Source organism: Artemia sp. Qi Xiang Cuo, chromosome 14 (genome assembly GCF_049724085.1).
Source record: "Artemia sp. Qi Xiang Cuo chromosome 14, ASM4972408v1, whole genome shotgun sequence".
Taxonomy (NCBI): domain Eukaryota; kingdom Metazoa; phylum Arthropoda; class Branchiopoda; order Anostraca; family Artemiidae; genus Artemia; species Artemia sp. Qi Xiang Cuo.
The window spans coordinates 23,490,641-23,508,694 of NC_142807.1; the positions used below are offsets into that span (position 1 = coordinate 23,490,641).

The 18,054-nt window shown below is 34.5% G+C and overlaps 1 protein-coding gene across 2 annotated transcripts in view; it reads left to right on the forward strand.

The window, feature by feature from the left end:
- l(2)gd1 (lethal (2) giant discs 1) overlaps positions 1 to 12,312 on the forward strand; it is a 52,443-nt gene extending 40,131 nt beyond the window's left edge. For both annotated transcript variants that reach the window (XM_089100768.1, XM_089100769.1), the window contains exons 8-14: positions 3 to 215; positions 981 to 1,097; positions 3,987 to 4,249; positions 6,136 to 6,306; positions 8,373 to 8,548; positions 10,266 to 10,386; positions 11,295 to 12,312. In XM_089100768.1, coding sequence (XP_088956894.1) covers positions 3 to 215; positions 981 to 1,097; positions 3,987 to 4,249; positions 6,136 to 6,306; positions 8,373 to 8,548; positions 10,266 to 10,386; positions 11,295 to 11,651 — 1,418 coding nt within the window. In that variant the 3' untranslated portion in view covers positions 11,652 to 12,312. The remainder of the gene's footprint in view (positions 1 to 2; positions 216 to 980; positions 1,098 to 3,986; positions 4,250 to 6,135; positions 6,307 to 8,372; positions 8,549 to 10,265; positions 10,387 to 11,294) is intronic.
- Positions 12,313 to 18,054: the final 5,742 nt, after the last annotated feature.

Sequence of the window (18,054 nt, forward strand, 5' to 3'; positions counted from 1 at the left end):
AGAGGAGCCGAGTGAAGTATCGACACCCAGAACTGTTTTGGAGGCCTTAGAGCAAAGACTGCAGAAATATAAGTCAATTGAAAAGCAAGCCAAAGATGAGGGAAACAACAGCAAGGCTCGTCGGTTTGGTCGTATTGTTAAACAGTACTTAGATGCAATAAAGGCTCACAAAGCAGGCAGAACCATCGATTATGAAGAACTGCCTTGTCCTCCAGGTACCATTACTATTTGTATATCCTTTATTTTAAGTGTTTTGACTACCTATCAACAAAGTAACTTAGCAAACTGTGCTCCTTTTTGTAGCCAAAGGGGATTTCTGGAGGTTCCCCCCCCCCACTATCACTAGCCCCTTTTTATCTTGAAAATTGCTTAAATGTGCTTACTCTTGGATATATTAATCATTGACCATATGAAAGAAGATGCTGGAACTCCTTGTGATTTTGTGTTGGAACCCCTGTCCCTGAGACGAGTATGACCCCCTTCAAAGGGGGGTTCTAGATGTGGCCTTTAATAGACTCCATATTTTCTGCCTTTCAGATATCTTGAAACCATACCGCGCCCCCCCCCCCCCACACACACACACACAATATGATACGTTTTCTTCATCTTCTAAGACAAAAAGTAATCTTGACTTCGTTTTTTTTTGTAAAATTTTTGTTGATTTTTTTTTTATAAAATTTATGTAGCTAAATTTTCAATGTTTCTTGTTAAAAAAAAAAAAAATTATGGGTTTAATTTTTTAATAGTCTGATTTGTTTGTGTGCGTTGTTTTGCGACTTAAAAATGATGATATAACATCATTTACATTACATATAGCATCATTGCATTACATATAGCATCATTACATTACAAATAACATCATTACATTACAAATAACATCATTACATTACAGTTGTAATTATATTAAATACAGAACTTTAAATACAATAGTGATGGGCACTTTTTAAGCAAAATACTACCTCGTTTAATTTTTTTTTCAGGATACCCTCCCATACCTGGCATAGCACCCGCACAAGCTGCACCTGGAATTGGCTCTGTTGTGTTAGCTCCAATAGAGACTCCAAGTGAATCAGTTTCTAATGAGATACCCAGCTCAGGTAAGATTATTTCTAAATACAAGTCCCTATAAATACGATTATATCTATGAAGTCTGTGATTTGAAATTGTAAGGACAAATTGCAGGAGATTAAGCACTTGTTGCGAAAAAAAAGAACCTGATAGACTATTTGAATTACCCTTACTCTATGCCTATCTACCTTAGTTTTGCTCCTGGATGGACGATACACTATCTATCAATAAGTTAAGTGACATCATTTTTATACAATTCTGAAAAAGAGTTGTCAGCTTTGCCTCTCACTGAGACAATATTTAATATTGTCGACTTCGAAGTCCAAATTCGGCCCTTTGTGGGCTTGTGATAGAGGTTTTTTTGAAATAAATATCTTATTATTATCATTACTATCTGTACTGGCTTTACTCCAATTAGCCATGGCTCTCAAGTTTTTATCACTTCCACCAAGTTGATTTTAATTCAAAATTAGCGCTGCTGTGTTAGCTCCAATAGAGACTCCAAGTGAGTCACTTGTTGCAAAACAATTTCGATATTTCTTCAAAAAGAAAGCGTCGTCATTTCAGTGATTTACGATAAAGAAACTTGCGCTAAAAGGTGGAAATAGAGTAAATTTCCTCTAAGAGCAATATGTGAGATAATTGTTGCAAATCCTTGGGAAATGTAGTGGCACTAAGGTAATGGTAAAGAATAGGGCATTCGACCTAACACTCCCTACTGGTTGTGCTGATCTCCATTTCACGGCCCTTCAGCCAGAAAGTGCAGTGTTGGCTGGGGGCAGCCATCATGTTCTTTCGCACACCCTTCCTGTTTACCTTCCTCAGATTTTTCCAGGTACTCTGTTTGAGCTTGCAGAGTCACGCTACTGACTCTCTTTCCAAACCAAATAACCATTGACACCAGGACTCGAAACCCTGTCCTCACGGGTAAAGAATTTCAAGTTTAGTGTGGCAGCCACTTGGGCGCCAACAACTATTTTGAGAGTGTTCTCATTTGAGTGACTAAGTTCCGATCTACGTCCTCCTCACACTCTAAAAATCACGATGTTTCTTATAGATAATATTTTTAAGGATATTCAACGACTTACGCTCCTCTTGGCATAAGGGCAAGGAGATTATATTGAATTGTGTGTGTGTGTTTTTTTTTTGGGGGGGGGGGGTGTTGAGTCAGTCAACTTAAACTTTGATGTTTGGAATTTATGTAAAGTATGTCTGTGAAACCTTAACAGGTTTATTTTCTAGCTAATAAAAACTCGATCTTCTCTAACACTTTGAGCTAATATTGCGGCATAAGGATTTATTCAACGCATATTCTCCATTGTAATGAAGTGTTGGCTCTGCAATTTGACCTCATTTCTCTACCTGTACAGGCCACCTCGTAGCGCTAAGAAAAACACACCTAGAGGTTGCTAAAATTCATTGTTGCATGTTGTCTATTTAATCTGCCCCTTACCGATTTCTTGCAATAAAGTCAGATTGGCAGCATAAAATAAATGACAAAACCGAATTGCAACACAATTAAACATAACATTTATTTTTACCTTGTATGTTGTCTAGCTTCGTTGAAAATAAATTATCTCTTTGAAATTAACATTGCATCACAAGACAAGAGTAAGTAAACTGAAATCGACTGCACAGGAAGAAAAACTTGAATGAGACCTAAGTGTTGCTCCCGAAACACAATTAAACCAAGAAAAACCCTAAAGTATATTTATAGCTGTGTTGAAAATACAGTTATCGTTTGAAAATGAATATTACACCAGACTTCATCAGAGAAAATGCACAGAGATTGCTAAGGCTAAATGCTGAAAATTGCCGGTTTAACCTGTCTGTGGCTAAAACCCGCTGTTTTTTTTTTTTTTTTTTTTTTTTTTTTTTTTTTTTTTTTGATTGAGGTAAGTTTAAATACATCAGGAAAATGGCTTCACAGCCGCTAAAAGCATCAGCTTAGCCTGTAATAACCTTACTGTTGACATTATATTCAAGCAGAAAAAAGTCTAGCTGGAAGTTTTTTTTGCCTTTTTTTCATAGTCATGTATGTCCCATTCTTCTATGGCTCGTCATTAAACTCAATTGCCCATTCCATTAGGATTTCATTAATTCTTTACTCAAGGCATGAGCATTATATCGCGTTTGCAAGGCCGTCAGAGAGACAGTTTTAAACCCGTCTTAATTAGTGTAACGAGGGTCATAAGGACTCTATACCTTGGGAAGCTTGTACGAAAATTACTTACAACTGGTTTCACCTTGTCTAAATTCATGCATAAGACAGTTGAAACAGACCACGCCTTCCTCTCTTTCCAAACCAATAACGATTCTGAACCTGTGACGGCTTGACTCGCAAGATTAATAAGAAAAGTAAGGCGATGCTTCACTTTAGCGCTATTTGGATTATTCTGTTGTTGCTCAAAGATATAGGACCCCAATTGCTGTTATTCGCAAACATCAAAAACAAGAAGAACAATAGGGAATTCTTTTCGTAAGACAGTAGCAAGACTTAAATATATATATATATATATATATATATATATATATATATATATATATATATATATATATATATATATATATATATATATATATATATATATATATATATATATAAAAGAAGCAAGACTTACAACAACATACGACCAATAAAACTAAAATGAAAAATTTTTAAAACAGTCCCAGGATCCTTACTTCGGCGAAGTTCAACCAGGACTCATGTCCAGTTCAACCTGTCCTGGTTGAACTGGAGTGCAATGGTTGAATTCCCTATTGTTCTTCTTGTTTTTGATGTTTGTATGGAATAGCAGTGTGGTCTTCGTCGCTATTTCTGCTGTTATTTGTCAATCAAAACAAGACGCTGCACCAATTAAGGCTTGTCAAAGCATTGAGACTTATCATAATGACTTGTTTATGGTTCTTTTTTTCAGTTTCGAAAAGTCACTCGTCTCAATCTGTTCCAGCTAAACGAGAAAAGGTGGCACCGTCCCCTGATGCTAAGAAAGCTGCTCCTTCTTTACAGCAAAAACAGTTGGATATAATCCTGGAGCGTCAGAAGCAATTCAAACAAGCTGCTTTGGAGGCAAAAACGCGTGGTGAAATCAATCAAGCCAAGGAGTTTTTAAAAATTTCGAAAGGTTTTGATCCTCTAATTGAGGCGAGTAAAGGTGGACTGCCGGTGGATATGAAGTCGGTAATTATGAATTTATTATTTTTGACGCTTAATTGCTTTGTGCAGGGCATTTTTTTTTCAGGCTTGACCCATTTTTAGCTTCAAGCCAAGAGCTTGGTAATAAGTACAAAGGACATCAAAATCAAAACATTTTATTTAATAAGCATGGAAATGTTGGTTTGGCGAAGGGTCAAAATCTATTTTTGACCCCCTAGATGCAAGTCTTTTCCTTTTTCATTTTATTTGAATGAAAAGACAAAACAGGATATTTTTCAATAAAAATACCAAGGAAGGTATTTTCCGAACTCTAGGGAGAAGGGGGCAAGTGCCCCTTCTCCCTAGATGTACTTGTGTGTTTAACAACACATCCTTGTAAGTAACTCATTTGATGCTGTGATAATGGTTTTTGGTTGTTTAATTCCAAATTAGAACAAATTAATTAAATACTAAAAATCGAAAAATTGGATGATCGCAAAAGGATTCCAAGGAAAAGTAGCCAGGAACACAAAAAGAAGTAATTGATTATTATTTGAATGTTTCTTAAACGTATTGTTGATTTCAGTTGTCACTCCAGTCATAGTAAATAGTAGCAAATAGTAAATTCAGTAACGGAGGGAAAATTGAAACCAGAAATTCCATTCAAACTTCCATAAAGTGAAAAACAATAATGAACACATTTAGTATGGATGACTGTGATTTTTAGTCGCTTTGCAGACTAGAAGTTTTGATTTGCAGTCTTTAAAATCCAAGAATTGTATGTCATTTTTAAGTGCTAAGACTGAATTATGATATTTTAATTTTTTATACAAATAATATTGCCATTTAATTTTTAATTTCACTTTTTCAGTTTAAATATACTCTATTTAAATACGAAGAGTATTTTCTAGAAGATCTTCAGGATAAGTATCTCTTGGGGTAAATATGCTCGTTTTTGTAAAATTTCTCTAATCGTGTTTTTATTTTTGTTCTGATTTTATTATTTGTACTATTAATCATACCTAATATGTTTCAAAAAGTTGATTTTATTTTTTCATTTTATTGGGAAATCAGTTCCAAAATTTGAGTAGCCTGCTATAGATTCTTCCAACACTCCTTTTTCACCAATGAAATTCGCAATAGTACCAGGTGTGAATCCTGGCCAGAGTTTTTAATAACTAAATTTAAACTAATAAATAAGTTGAATAAATCTATCAATTTTAAATAATTTTTAAATAATTAGTTAAAGTTTTTCAATTTCAACACATCAGGTCTAGATGTTTTCAGTAAATTACTTAACAGTAAATGTTAAAAACAGCTAGTAAATGACGATAATTCATCGGCAATTGATTAAAAGAAAATAAAGCACCGTCAGATAGTGTTGGCGAGATAGTCGCCGAACGGTAACAGGTATGTCACCCATAAACATAATAGTGAAAACATCAGATTTTTAAGACGTTCAACGAAAAATGCCTTCTTGAAAAAAAAATGTACTGTTAAGATAAAAAAATTTATTTCTAGCATTTTTAGCTTGCTTTTTTTGGGGGGGGGGAGAAGGCACTTCTTTAGGCGTGTTCGTATTGAACCAATGGTGAACAAAATTAGAGTAAAGGCTCGTTCAAACAATTATTTTAATCTAGTGGCCTTTTAAATAGCAAAAAAGGCCACACCTTAATAAACTCCCATTTCCTGGCAGTTTTTTACCACAGAGCAACGATTTAACCTGAATAGTACTGTCAACGTTAGACGTTCAACTAGATGATGACAAAAAAGGCCGAGTCTTAGTATTGACTGAGCGTTTCGCTTCTTGAAGCTTGAGACGCTATCAATACGATGCGAAAAAACTCCTCAAGCGATATTTCTGACGTAACAAATGCTAATTTTTTGTTTTGAAATCAGCTCTTCTTATTCTAAAAGTGTTTATTTTGTAGATCCCATTGCCCCCTAGTCAACAAGCCGAGTTGGAATCAACTGCTGTAGCTGGTTTTGTGGAAGTAAGTCCGGAAATGTGCGAGCCACCTTTAGATCTTGCTGGCGAGAATAGTTCGGATATGAAGGATATCTATAAACGGCTTGAAATTGATCTGCTTCTACAGCTAAGAGTAGGTTTCTCTAAGACAGTGGTTCTCAAACTGTGGTACGCGTACCCCTTGGGGGTACGTAAAAACCAGTAACTGAGTACCAGTAACTGAGAAGTGGTACCTAAAATGTTTTGTGGGCAAAAAGGGGTACAGTTTCTAAATAAGTTTGAGAACCACTACTCTAAGACATTCTCTCTTTTTAATATAATTTGCACTTTACCATATTTTTGTATTAATACTTCATACAAAACTCAATTGTACCAGCGCAACTGACGCACTTTTATGAGCCTAAAAACTATTATAGAAAGACGTAAGGAGAAAGAAAAAAGAAATATGTAAATTCTCAAAAAGATTGAACAAAAATGCTCCAAAAGAGAAAAACTATTCAAAATATAGTTGTTCATTTTCATAAACTGGAGTGAATTAACACCATACTTCTGAAAATTGGGTGGATACCTTTTTTGCCGCTGGATATTCATGTTCACATTTAAGTCCTGGTTCCAACTTCAGTCTCACTACCCCTTTGGACGCAAAGAAACATATGTATGTAGTCAGTATTTTTACTTATTAGGTGGAAAAGACATCTTTCTACTTCAAACTATACGTCTTAAGGTCTATCGTTAAGCATACTCAAAAATACATCATAGAGAGGTTCCGGGGGTTAGAATTCTTTTCCCTAAAAATAAACCGGACCCCCTTTGAAATAGTATCCTAGATTCCGCCTACGTTATATAACACTTATCTGCAAACGTAAAAAAAACGAAAAGATTTTTTTTTCTTGCCACAAGACTATGTTTCTTGAAAATGGTTGATTAAACCCTCTACTCCTTAAACCTTATAGACAGCCTTCGTAGTTTCAATAAAGTGTTTAAAACCGTTCGTCAACTGTTTAAATTGAAAGTATGTAAATATATAATTGAATAATTTGTTATGGCCTCTTGGAGTATGATTTTAACTGTTAAGTTGAATTTGTTTTGTTGTAAGGTTTGTGGTGCCGATTAGGATGTGCGGTTTGTATTAGTTGTTTTATAATTTATTTACTCGTGTATTTTTTTTTTTTTTTTTGCCACCACCTTGGACAATTTGTTTACTTTTCGGGGTTGCTGTTAACACTGATGTTGTTTTTTTTTTGGTTTAATAAATATATCTCTCTTTTAAAACTTATTATATTTAACAAAGTATCTTATGGTGCTCCAAAAGGAATTAAACTTTCTTTGACTTTTTCTTAGAAGTCAACAATGTTAACCTGGTTGCAGAAATGAGCTGTGGTTAAATTTTTAAACGGAACAATTTTGAAATTTTAAGTTGCATTATTGATGGTTTCATATCATTATCGCGAACTTCTGAAAGAAGGTTAAGGTTCTCTCTGAAATTATGTGAACTGCTTCTAAGAGAAATTGGAATTGTTACTACAGAAAACCTTTATAAAGTCAATAATTTCAAATTTTCACATGAATGACCACAATTCTTTAGGAGTACCGTCTATGGAAAGCTTAATTTTGTTTAAACTTAATCAATTTTGTGAGTGGCGAATGAGCCGTCTGTGGGTCGAAATGCGGAGTTTTGTTCAAGTGATAAATGTTCAATCATTAGCCTTTTTTTCCAGCCTTTGCTTCTTTGTTTATGCTGTATTTTTTTTTACATAACTAATACTTTTTTGAGATAATATATTTCTACTTCTGTCTGTTTTATTTATTTTTTTGTTTGAGCTCATACATTGGTTTAGCCATTTGCATTTTAGTTTTTATTTTACTAAATTTAACTTTATCTAACCTTTTGTTAATCCCTCCTCTCTCTTCTTTCTCTTAGCCATCTCTCGTTATGAGTATATTTTTCTTCTGTGATTTTCGCTATGAATGAGAAAGAAATATGATACAATAAGTAGACTTGATAAATATAAATAAAAAATAAAAAAAAATACAATATACTTATACAATAAATAAAGAAGTATAATAAACTCGTTAACGAGTTATTTGGGTGTATATTATAGAATATTGATAATAGAAACAGATAAGTGATTGACTTGACTGATTAAATAACCTGATTGAGTGACTTAAATAATCTTTTGACTTGGTGTTTTCTTATAGACATGTTTGAAGAATCGAGATCACTCTCGAATGTTGGGAGATATGGCCAGTGCTAATAGAATGGAACAATTGGGCCAGGAGGTAAAGAAGGATTTAGATCGACTAAGGGTTTATAAAGCAAGGAATGAACCAGTTCCCAAGTATAAATACGAAACCAAAACGTTTTCCATTGTGAGGTTTGTGTTTGTTCTATTTTATCTTTAGTTTTTTTTCTATTATTTTTTTTTTATCGCTGTTTTGTTATAACAGTTATAGTCAGAACCCCAGAGAAAGTTTGTATTTTATTTGCATAATTTACGTCACATTCTACTCTTGCATCAATGATTAATGCTACGTTGACAAGGTGTATGCAGAGGCAATCTAAATGCCTTTAGGCAATTAGCTCATGCAACCGAAGTCAAAGTGTACCAGTGTTTTACTTCAAGTCCGTTATCAGATGAGTTTTATTAGCAGATGTTTCCCTTCAAATTGGAAGTGTTGGGCGATAATTTGATTAAACGAAATATCAACGTCTTAAATTTCTATGTTTGTTATATCGATTTCGATATCTCCAATTATTTTTTTTTGCTTAAATTAATTAACTCTTCGTTATGCCAAAGTTTAATTATAAAAATTTTAATTAAAGAGTATTTTGCACAATTTTTTTTCAAAAATTTTTTTGACATATTAAAAATCAGTCACGCAGCTGCTCAAGAACGGATTCTTGGTAGTTAGGGCGTTTCAAACTGTAAAATTTCGGCAAAAATCCAGGGATTCTAGTCTTAGATGTTTTCATGCTGGCCATGTACAAATGCCAGTTCTCCGTTCGTATTGAATCCCATGCAGCCATAGCTGACATTAGAGAGTCGTAGAAAAGAATGCCCCCAAATGGAGAACTGACAGTCAGCTTTTCCTCGTCGAATTTGCCATCCTTCAAACTTGCTGTAACATTGGTCCAAGTCTGCTAATAGACACTGGAGATCTAAAGGGCACAGATTTTCCTCTGTAACAAAGAGATGAATCGTCTCAATCTGGAGGTTGAACCACAGTTATTCTAGACAGTACTGTGCCCTATGTACATTTTTAGCTTCCTTAATGAACGTATACTCTTTTTCATCGAAATATCCAACCGCAACAAACAATTGCAGGAGTCTCGCTTCGTCAAAAACGGACATGACCGTCTTCACTATATTCCGCTGCAAATGAAAAGCATCGAGAAGGGGAGGGAGGTGAAGAAGGTCCTCGTTTCCTAACGATATTTTATTCTGGGGTACTTGATAGAGCTTCTCATCTACAGTTAAGAATTGCTGGAATCCAACACCCAAAACGAAGAGAGCAGAACAGTAACGAATGAACAGAAAAGGAAAAAAACGAACGAACAGAACAGTAAATGAAACCCAAAACGAACCGAAATTAAAATAGATAACCTAGTCAAACACAAAACGAGCATAGTTAAAAGGGGTAGTATTCACGCACGTGACTTCGAAAATAAAATTCTTCCTTCCCGAAGCAAAATCACTAATATTGAGAATAGTAAAGCCTCGCACTTTCTTCAAATGAATAACTGGTAATTCTTTTGTATAGTGCATTTCTTAACTAACAGATTTTAAACGACAACGTTTAGATGCAACATTATGGAACAAAGAAGCCTTCAAACATTTCTCACCACAGCCACAAATTCAATCGTAAGTTCTATTTCCGTTCAGCGCTTGCATGAGCAGGGCTCAAGGGTGACGCAATATGTGAAAGCCTAAAGAGTTGTCAAATCTGGCCTAACTTCACCGTCCTGAAATATCCAGGCAAACTGTAGCAAACCAGCCAAATTTCTGGTAAAATAATACCTTTCAGCTATGACTGATTCAAAAATCATATTTATCAGTGGTTTCTAATTCTTTTTTTCTTTGTTAATTCAAGGTGTAACACCGAACTGGACGATAATGTCATGGAGTTCCATATTGTTCGTGGTATTAATTTCATGGTTCCAAACCCCAAAGAAGTTGACACATACGTGAAGTTCGACTTTCCATGGCCCTCAGTAAGTCTTTTATTCGTCTTCTTTCCGGTCTTTATGCTTTATGCGAAATCCGGTCTTTATGCTTCTTTACTATGTCCGTGGTTTGAGCATATCAAAACTCGATACTGAGTTTGGGACCTGGTATCTGAAAACAGACAAAAACAGTAACATTTAAACAGATGTTTTGGATGTGAAATTTAACATCAAATATTTGGAAAGAGGTTAGTTTTGATTATGTAAAAAATGAATGTTTGTGAAACTAGCTTGTAAACCATGTAACTATGATAATGGTAATGTGTTTTGATATGGGTGGGCCAAAGTTGGTGCCGCATTTGATGCAATTCTTTCCTTGCCTGAAAATACTGTGAACCACAAAACAATTCGGATAAAAGATAAAGCAGTGATAAATAACCCCACTTTTACGGAAAATAAATGTTTAATCTTGTAAATTGAATAGATGGCGATGTTGTAAGAATTGTAATTTTCTACTCTTATACTTTACGATAAGAATTCTGGTAAAGTCCAAACAACTCTGATAAAAGGTAAAGCCAACACTTTTTTGAATTGATTCCTCAAACATGTCCTTTGAAAAGAAAATTGAAAAAAAAACACACTTTCATTTGCCGTGCCCAAACATTGTCAAATGTCCGATATTGTCATTTGTAATGCCCAAATATTGCCCAAAACCGTGGATTTCACTGAGTAGTAGCGAAAATAAGTGTTTACATACATGAGGCAATGGGCCCAGAAAACGTCGCTTATCAGGAACAGTTTTTTTTTTATAAAGATGAATACACGCACAAACAAAATAGAAAGAAAGAAGAAATAGAGGGAAAATCGATTCATAAATAGCTTTAGCCGTTGAGGTTAATGAGCTGGTTATGAAAGATGGGAATTTATGCAGCGTCTAACATATTTCTTTTATTTAGGAAAACCCTGTGAAAAACAAAACAACTGTGATAAAAGACACAAACAACCCATTTTACAATCAAGCCTTTATCATTCCGATTAATCGTCAAGCGAGGTCCTTTCATCGAGTTTTGAAGAAAACAATCAAATTTGAAGTATTTTCCAAAGGCAGCTTTTTCAGTGGCGATAAAGAAGTAGGCAAAGGCAATATGAAAATACAAGATCTAGAAACCAAGACCGAAGTGCATCAAATATTTGATATTTTTGAAGGAAGAAAGAGCGTTGGAAAGCTAGAAGTCAAAGCCAAAGTGAGGCATCCAATTTTAACGAAACAAGTTGAAAATGTGACTGAAAAGTGGGTAGTTTTGTTGGAATAGTTAGCTGATACCCGAGGGGCTGTCCATTTTCTAAAATTAGCAAAGTGGGCCGCATGTAGCGTAGAAAGGTGCGAAGTGCGTCATGCATGATGGAACAAATAGTGCCCTGATATGTACATCAGGTGGCGAAGAGTGGGCAAACCCTCGCCTATGTCTATATTTTGGCTGCTTAAATTTTAATTTATATTGTCCAAATCAAAATTCTTGGGTAAGTTGGGGCTAAGTCATTAACATAGGTACCTTCTGTACGGGTGCGTGCATTGAGGCCAAATTAAGCTAATCTCCATAATACATACATTTAAACTTCAGATCTAGTCGACCGAATTTTTCAAAATTTATCTGGTCAAACATAAAAATGCATGAAAAAGTGTCTGAAGCCACTGAATTCGGTCACCAAACTAATATTTGGCAAGCACTGGTTGTGGAAATCACCACAATCCGGCATCAGTGGGTTCCTAAAACATAGAAAAAATTTATGCTGCTGTTTAACTAGTGCAACGCAGCAGGATTGTGAGTGCCAGTTTATATTTAACACAAAAAAAATTTGAAATAATTTTAATATCAGATCCAGTTTACTACCTGTACTTGTATGATATACCCCTACCTAATATTCTGCTAATATGTTTCTCCGACGCTGAATCCTAATGAAATATACCAAATTAAGATAGTAAAAAATACTTTAGAAACAAATTTCGACTATACGTTTGCACATTAGGGGGGGGGGGATAAAGTATGCCGGCTCTGCATGCCTAATGTGTTGGGTACAATTATTCTGCATATTATGTAATAAGAATTGTTTTCTAACTTCACACTGTCCCAATACTTTACCCCCACCCCTAATGTGTAAATATATAGCCCAAATTATATATTTGTCATCTATTCTGTCACTTCTCTTTTTTTGTCTCACGCTAAGCTGAAAGAAACTAACGAAAATAACGGTTATATGAATAACTTGAGCGGTAGGGGGTTTATCATACAAGTACCCTACTACCTATTGATATATTTGAGATGGTTTATTGTTCTGTCTTATTCCTGACATATGTATTATAATTATTCGTTAAGAAATATAAAGATAGGAAATTATACCAAATTCTATATAAAAAAATATTACTATCGTCTAGGGTCGTGATCCCCAACGTGGGGCCTGGCAATATTTTAGTGGGTCATGTATAGGAAGTGCATCCTCCTCTGACTATACTCTACAGCCATAATTTTGAAGAAAAAAATTGTTTGAATGACTTCGCATTCATATGCATTTAAAGAGCAAAAAAGATGCATGATAGTATTACAATGTCGTGACAAATTGTATTAAAGGTGCTGCATACAAACAAAAAATTCTATTAGTATGAAATATGTGTAGAGGACGACTCTAGAAAAGATTCCAAGTGAATGGCCCTCGAAGCTTCCTTCAGGGGAATAAGTGTAAAATTTTGAAGAACAAAAAGTTAAATATTACGAGGGGGCATCATGATTTTAGAATGTCTAGGTGGGGCGTGACCCAAAATCGGTTAGGAACCACTGGTTTAGAGTATCTGTGAAATTTATAAATAAATTGAAAAATATTTCGGAAGTCTTTCAGTTTTTTGAAGAGGAGAAACTTTTCTCTGTGCAGATATGTTTACACCTAACTGAATTTTATCCGGAGATGAGGATTACATCTCTTCCCTCTTCCTCCTATAATTGACGTTTTATTGACGTCATTGACGTTTTACCCAGGGAATGATGCAATGCGTAAAATGACGTAGTTTGTGCTAAACAAAAGACTTTCAATCTTTTACCTGATGATAATTTAATTCCTGATGTCCCCTTCAAGAACTACCTTCCTGTCAAAAAATCTGAGGGAGGAGATGTGAGAATTAACATAAATATGAATAATTGGTGCTTTTCACAGATCGATAATGCTCGTCATGTGCCCACCTTGAAATTGAGTTTCAGAATAAGGAGAAAATGATTTTAACAGTTTTCTGTTGGCTATTTTGTTACATGGCCAATAAACTTTCTTGAACCCCGTGTCCATCCACCCAAATCTTAGAATTTTGGGTTTCCTCCTGAGGAAAACCTCCTGGTTTTCCGCTGTGACATAAACGCTGGGGTAGAGGATGCGCGATAGACGTTTGTCATCGTCTTGCGGATGTATCATAATTTAACTTTGAAGAAAATTTAAATTTTAAAAGAAAGTAAATCCATCAATATGAAGGAAGGATAGGGAGGATTGTTCGTCAGTAGGTCGACCTCTGGTGGTTTGGCAGAGTAATGAGTTTTTTTTTTTTAGTAATGAATATGAATAATGCTTAAAAAAAGATCAATACAATTTTTAATCTTAACAAACGGAAAAGTCAAAAGAATTTAAAGTGTCCGGCAAAAAAATGTAAAAATATCACTCAAATTTACAAGAAATAAGATATATATTTTCCGGGTCTAAAAATAAAAACTTCCAGACTGTAGGGAAGTTTAAAATGTCTTCTTCTTAAGGGGTGGGGTCCAATATACAAAAAAATACAATTGCAGGCCGCAAATTTTTTCTGCCACGAGTGGTCGGGGCATTTTCTTTGAACCAGTTTTGGGGGATGTTAGATTCCAGTCCCACTCTCGGTGCATGTATTCATTTGATGACTTCATTTAGCAAACTATCAAAGCTTTTATCTGATTACATTCCTCGATGCGGCTTCAAAAAGTTACTGTCGAAACAATTGACCTCTTATAAAGTATGCAAAAAAAAAAACTGCGGAATGCTCTCTATTTCATATATGATATTTACATGTTTTTTTGTAATAGTGTATTATTTTTGTAAGCTTTCATTTAATTTTTTTAATAAGAAAAAAGGTAGGAAAGGATTTTCTTGAAAAGTAAAATGTTTTCGGTTCAATCAGTGGCATTTCATTTTGGTCTTTACGTCGGCCCGGTGTCGAACATACTATTATTTGTCACCAAAAAAATAAGTAATGTTTAAAATTGGTGGTTCATCCTTCATTTGGACAATAAGTTTTAAAAATTTCAGTTCAACTTCTATAGTCACTTATAACTATTTACATTTTTTCTTTTCCTTTTTTCACATAGGAAAGGTTTATCTTTAAAATAAAGTACTTACCGTTTGTGAAAGTTTTTGGCGAAAGATCATTACACATTTGGCACCAGGGCGGCGCTGAAACAAAATTGGGATATGGCTAGTTCGCGCCTTATGTGCTAAAAGAAGTTCCTTTATTGTTACATCAAACTTGAGAAGTTATATCAAAACTTTCAGTAGAAAGCTTTACAAAATATTTGTTATTATAGGTTAATACCCGTTTACATTGGTAGAATAGGCTCTGCTATGAACATCCGAATAGTGTTTTTTTTTTTTGTTTTTTTTTTTTACCAAAAACGTCTTATTAAAAGAGCCTGTTTGTATCGGAATGAACCATACATAATTAGTGTGATTTGCTTTGCCTTGTTGTATTCTTAGAAAGAAGCATTGTTAACCAGACGGCATTGTATTATTTTACTGACTGTTTTTGTTGTTTTACTGTAACTTCAATCGATATTATATTAAAAAAATCTTGTCATTCATTGAAGTAGTTTATAGCAAATATATTTTCGATTAATAATATTGCCAACTTAAGTTATATCTGTTGACTTTAAAAAGTGTGATGCAGTCTGCTGCGTAGTGATGAGAATTGTGACAGCTATAGGTTTCAGGTAAGATCGAGAGTTACCCAGACATGCGACTTGTTACAACTTCTTTGGCAAAAGCTACTGAAAAAAATTCTATAATTTAAAGACTTTCCGTACTGATGACTCGTCAAAATTCTATTGCCGCAAAAGAACTCAGTTTAGCACCAAGTCCCATTTGGGGGCGACCTACCTATTTTTTGGGCCCAGATGGATGGCCTAAAAGCACAATATTTAGCAATCTGTTATTCTTCATCCGTAAAATGTGGCCTATCCATTTTAATTTTTTTCGTATTAGAGCCCTAGAAAGTGGGGTCGAACCATATCTTTCGTGAAGCATTATTGTTTGACAATTCTGGAAAACGTTTGCTATTCTACTTTTATACCTCAACTGCACCAACTCTCTGTACCAATAATACTTCTTAAGGTGAAGCTATCTAGTTTATCGATTTCTTGTTGCCACTTCACCCTGATGTATTCCTAGTCTAAAGAATTAACATTAATTTCAAACTTATTTTTGCCCCCTAAACTCTCAAAAGTTCGTTCGTTAGCTGGAAAAAAAAATTTAGGACACTCAAATCATCTTCAGAGTCTAAGTCTTCAATGGTTTTACTCCCACATTTCAGGTTCTCGAAGACTCTTTAACCTGTTCTTTAGTACGAAGTCCATAGAGATAATTCATATTAACAGGGATAGGACACAGCCCGGCTTAACTCCTAATTCCACACCTACTACTACCCTCTACTACTACTACTGCTACCCTCACTCCCCACCTTAAAAGCAGCAATATTATTCACGTAATTAGCACTTCGTCACTTTAATGTACTTATTTGATATACCCTATAATGATAGGACCTTCACTAGTTTTCTATCTGCTGAATCAAATAAAACTGAGGACTATAGAAGTTCGATGATTCAGTAACTTCACAATAATTAATCCAAGTCTGAAGATTTGGTCAATATATCCTCTCCCTTCCTAAAGTCATTAAGTTTCATCTTCCTTAGTCATTTGTTCCCTACTGAAATCAAGTTAGCACATATATAATTAACACACTCACTCTTATCACCTTGTTATAAAGGGGTAAGAGCACTTAAGTACTCCCTCTCACTTTTTGAAAGTTATATTCAAAATTTTCAGTATTTAATCTTTGAATTCACCACCACCATAGTTCAAACTAACACACTATCAGCACTCGAGATTCTATTTTTTTTCAATCATTTTAGTTCTTACTTCTAACTTTTTGTCAAAATCTTCATCTAAAACGATCATGAATGAATAATATAATGTTTATAAAGCCAATTTAGCAAAAGAATGAAATAAACGCCATGTTAAAATTGTTCCATGTTGTCTTCTTTAACTTCTTGCCCAAAAGTCAATCATGAAGTCTTCGCTCACTCTAATATTTGTACATTTAATTTTAGCAACGCAAAAATTAAACACCTGATTGGACTTGCTCTCCATATCGTCTTCTCTAACCTTCTTGCCAGAAACTTGATTGTAAAGTCCAGTATATAAAACAAATTTCAACCAGTGGCGTTTCTGGGCCTGGGTGGGGGGGCAGCTGCCCCTTCCAGTTTTCCTGGTATCTGACATTAAATTCCTTTTATTTTATATTTTGACACTCCTATTAAGGTACTTAATTGACTAAAAAATTGTCAAAATTTTAATTTTTGTATAACTTGCCCCTTCCCCTCTCCCTAGCTTATGAGACCTAAAACCATTACTCCTTTCAACCTCTAATCCAAGAGCCTTCTTTAACAAACCAAGCTAGTCTTTCTAAGTGACAGTAAGCAAGACGTGAATGAACCTAAATGCACAACTCATAAAGGTTCCTTCACATTGAATTTTGGCTTTCCGTTCTCCCCTTCACACTGAACTCCGTAAGCCTTCCGTAAGGCTCATAATCCTCCATATGACCTTAAGTTAGCGTATGCGTAATTCAAAACGAAATGCTAGAGCTCTGACGGAAGAAGTTCAAAATATTTCAACTTCTTACGTTTACGTTTAAGCAAAATGGAACTTGATGAAAAAATATTTGAGTGTGTAGAAGCTAGAAAATGCTATATAGCTCAAAGGACTCTGTTTTCAAGGAAAAGCAATTTAAACTAAATTCTTTGGAAAGTCTAAGCCAAGTTTTTCACCAGCAGGAAAGAAATTAGTAAGTATAGACTGTCTTTATTTTTAGGCCTTGGCTAGGATAGGCTATACTTTGATAAATATTGCTAGTTTTTTTCAATTCTATTTGGGTTTAAGGTTAAAATAAAACCTGCTCTGGTACAGTTAATCAGTTAAAATGATATTTAGGAGATTAGTTTTGTAACTTAACTCAGGATTTAAAATGTTCTTTATAAGGTTGAAGCAAAAATAAATTTAGATTAGGATCTAACCTACTTTGGTACATTTAAAAAGATAGTTTGATCTAGTTTCACAACATCCTCTCAAATAATAAAGATTTAGGATCATTAAGAAAAAATAAAGACTTTAAGTTAATTTCTTTGGCAATGTAGCAGTTTTATATAGGCTATCTTAGGGATATATCCAGGACTGTTAGGGAAGATAAGGTGCAGTGTCAGAAACACATTTGATACAGGAAAAGAGCATAAAATAAGGTATCTAATGTTATTTATTTAAGTTTATTAAGCCATTTTCTCCTACAAAGCTGCTGATCTGTAATGCTACCTTGCATTATACTGCCATTCCCCATGATTGGGTTCAAAATGGGCTATTTAAGGCTATTTATTTTTTCTAAAAATG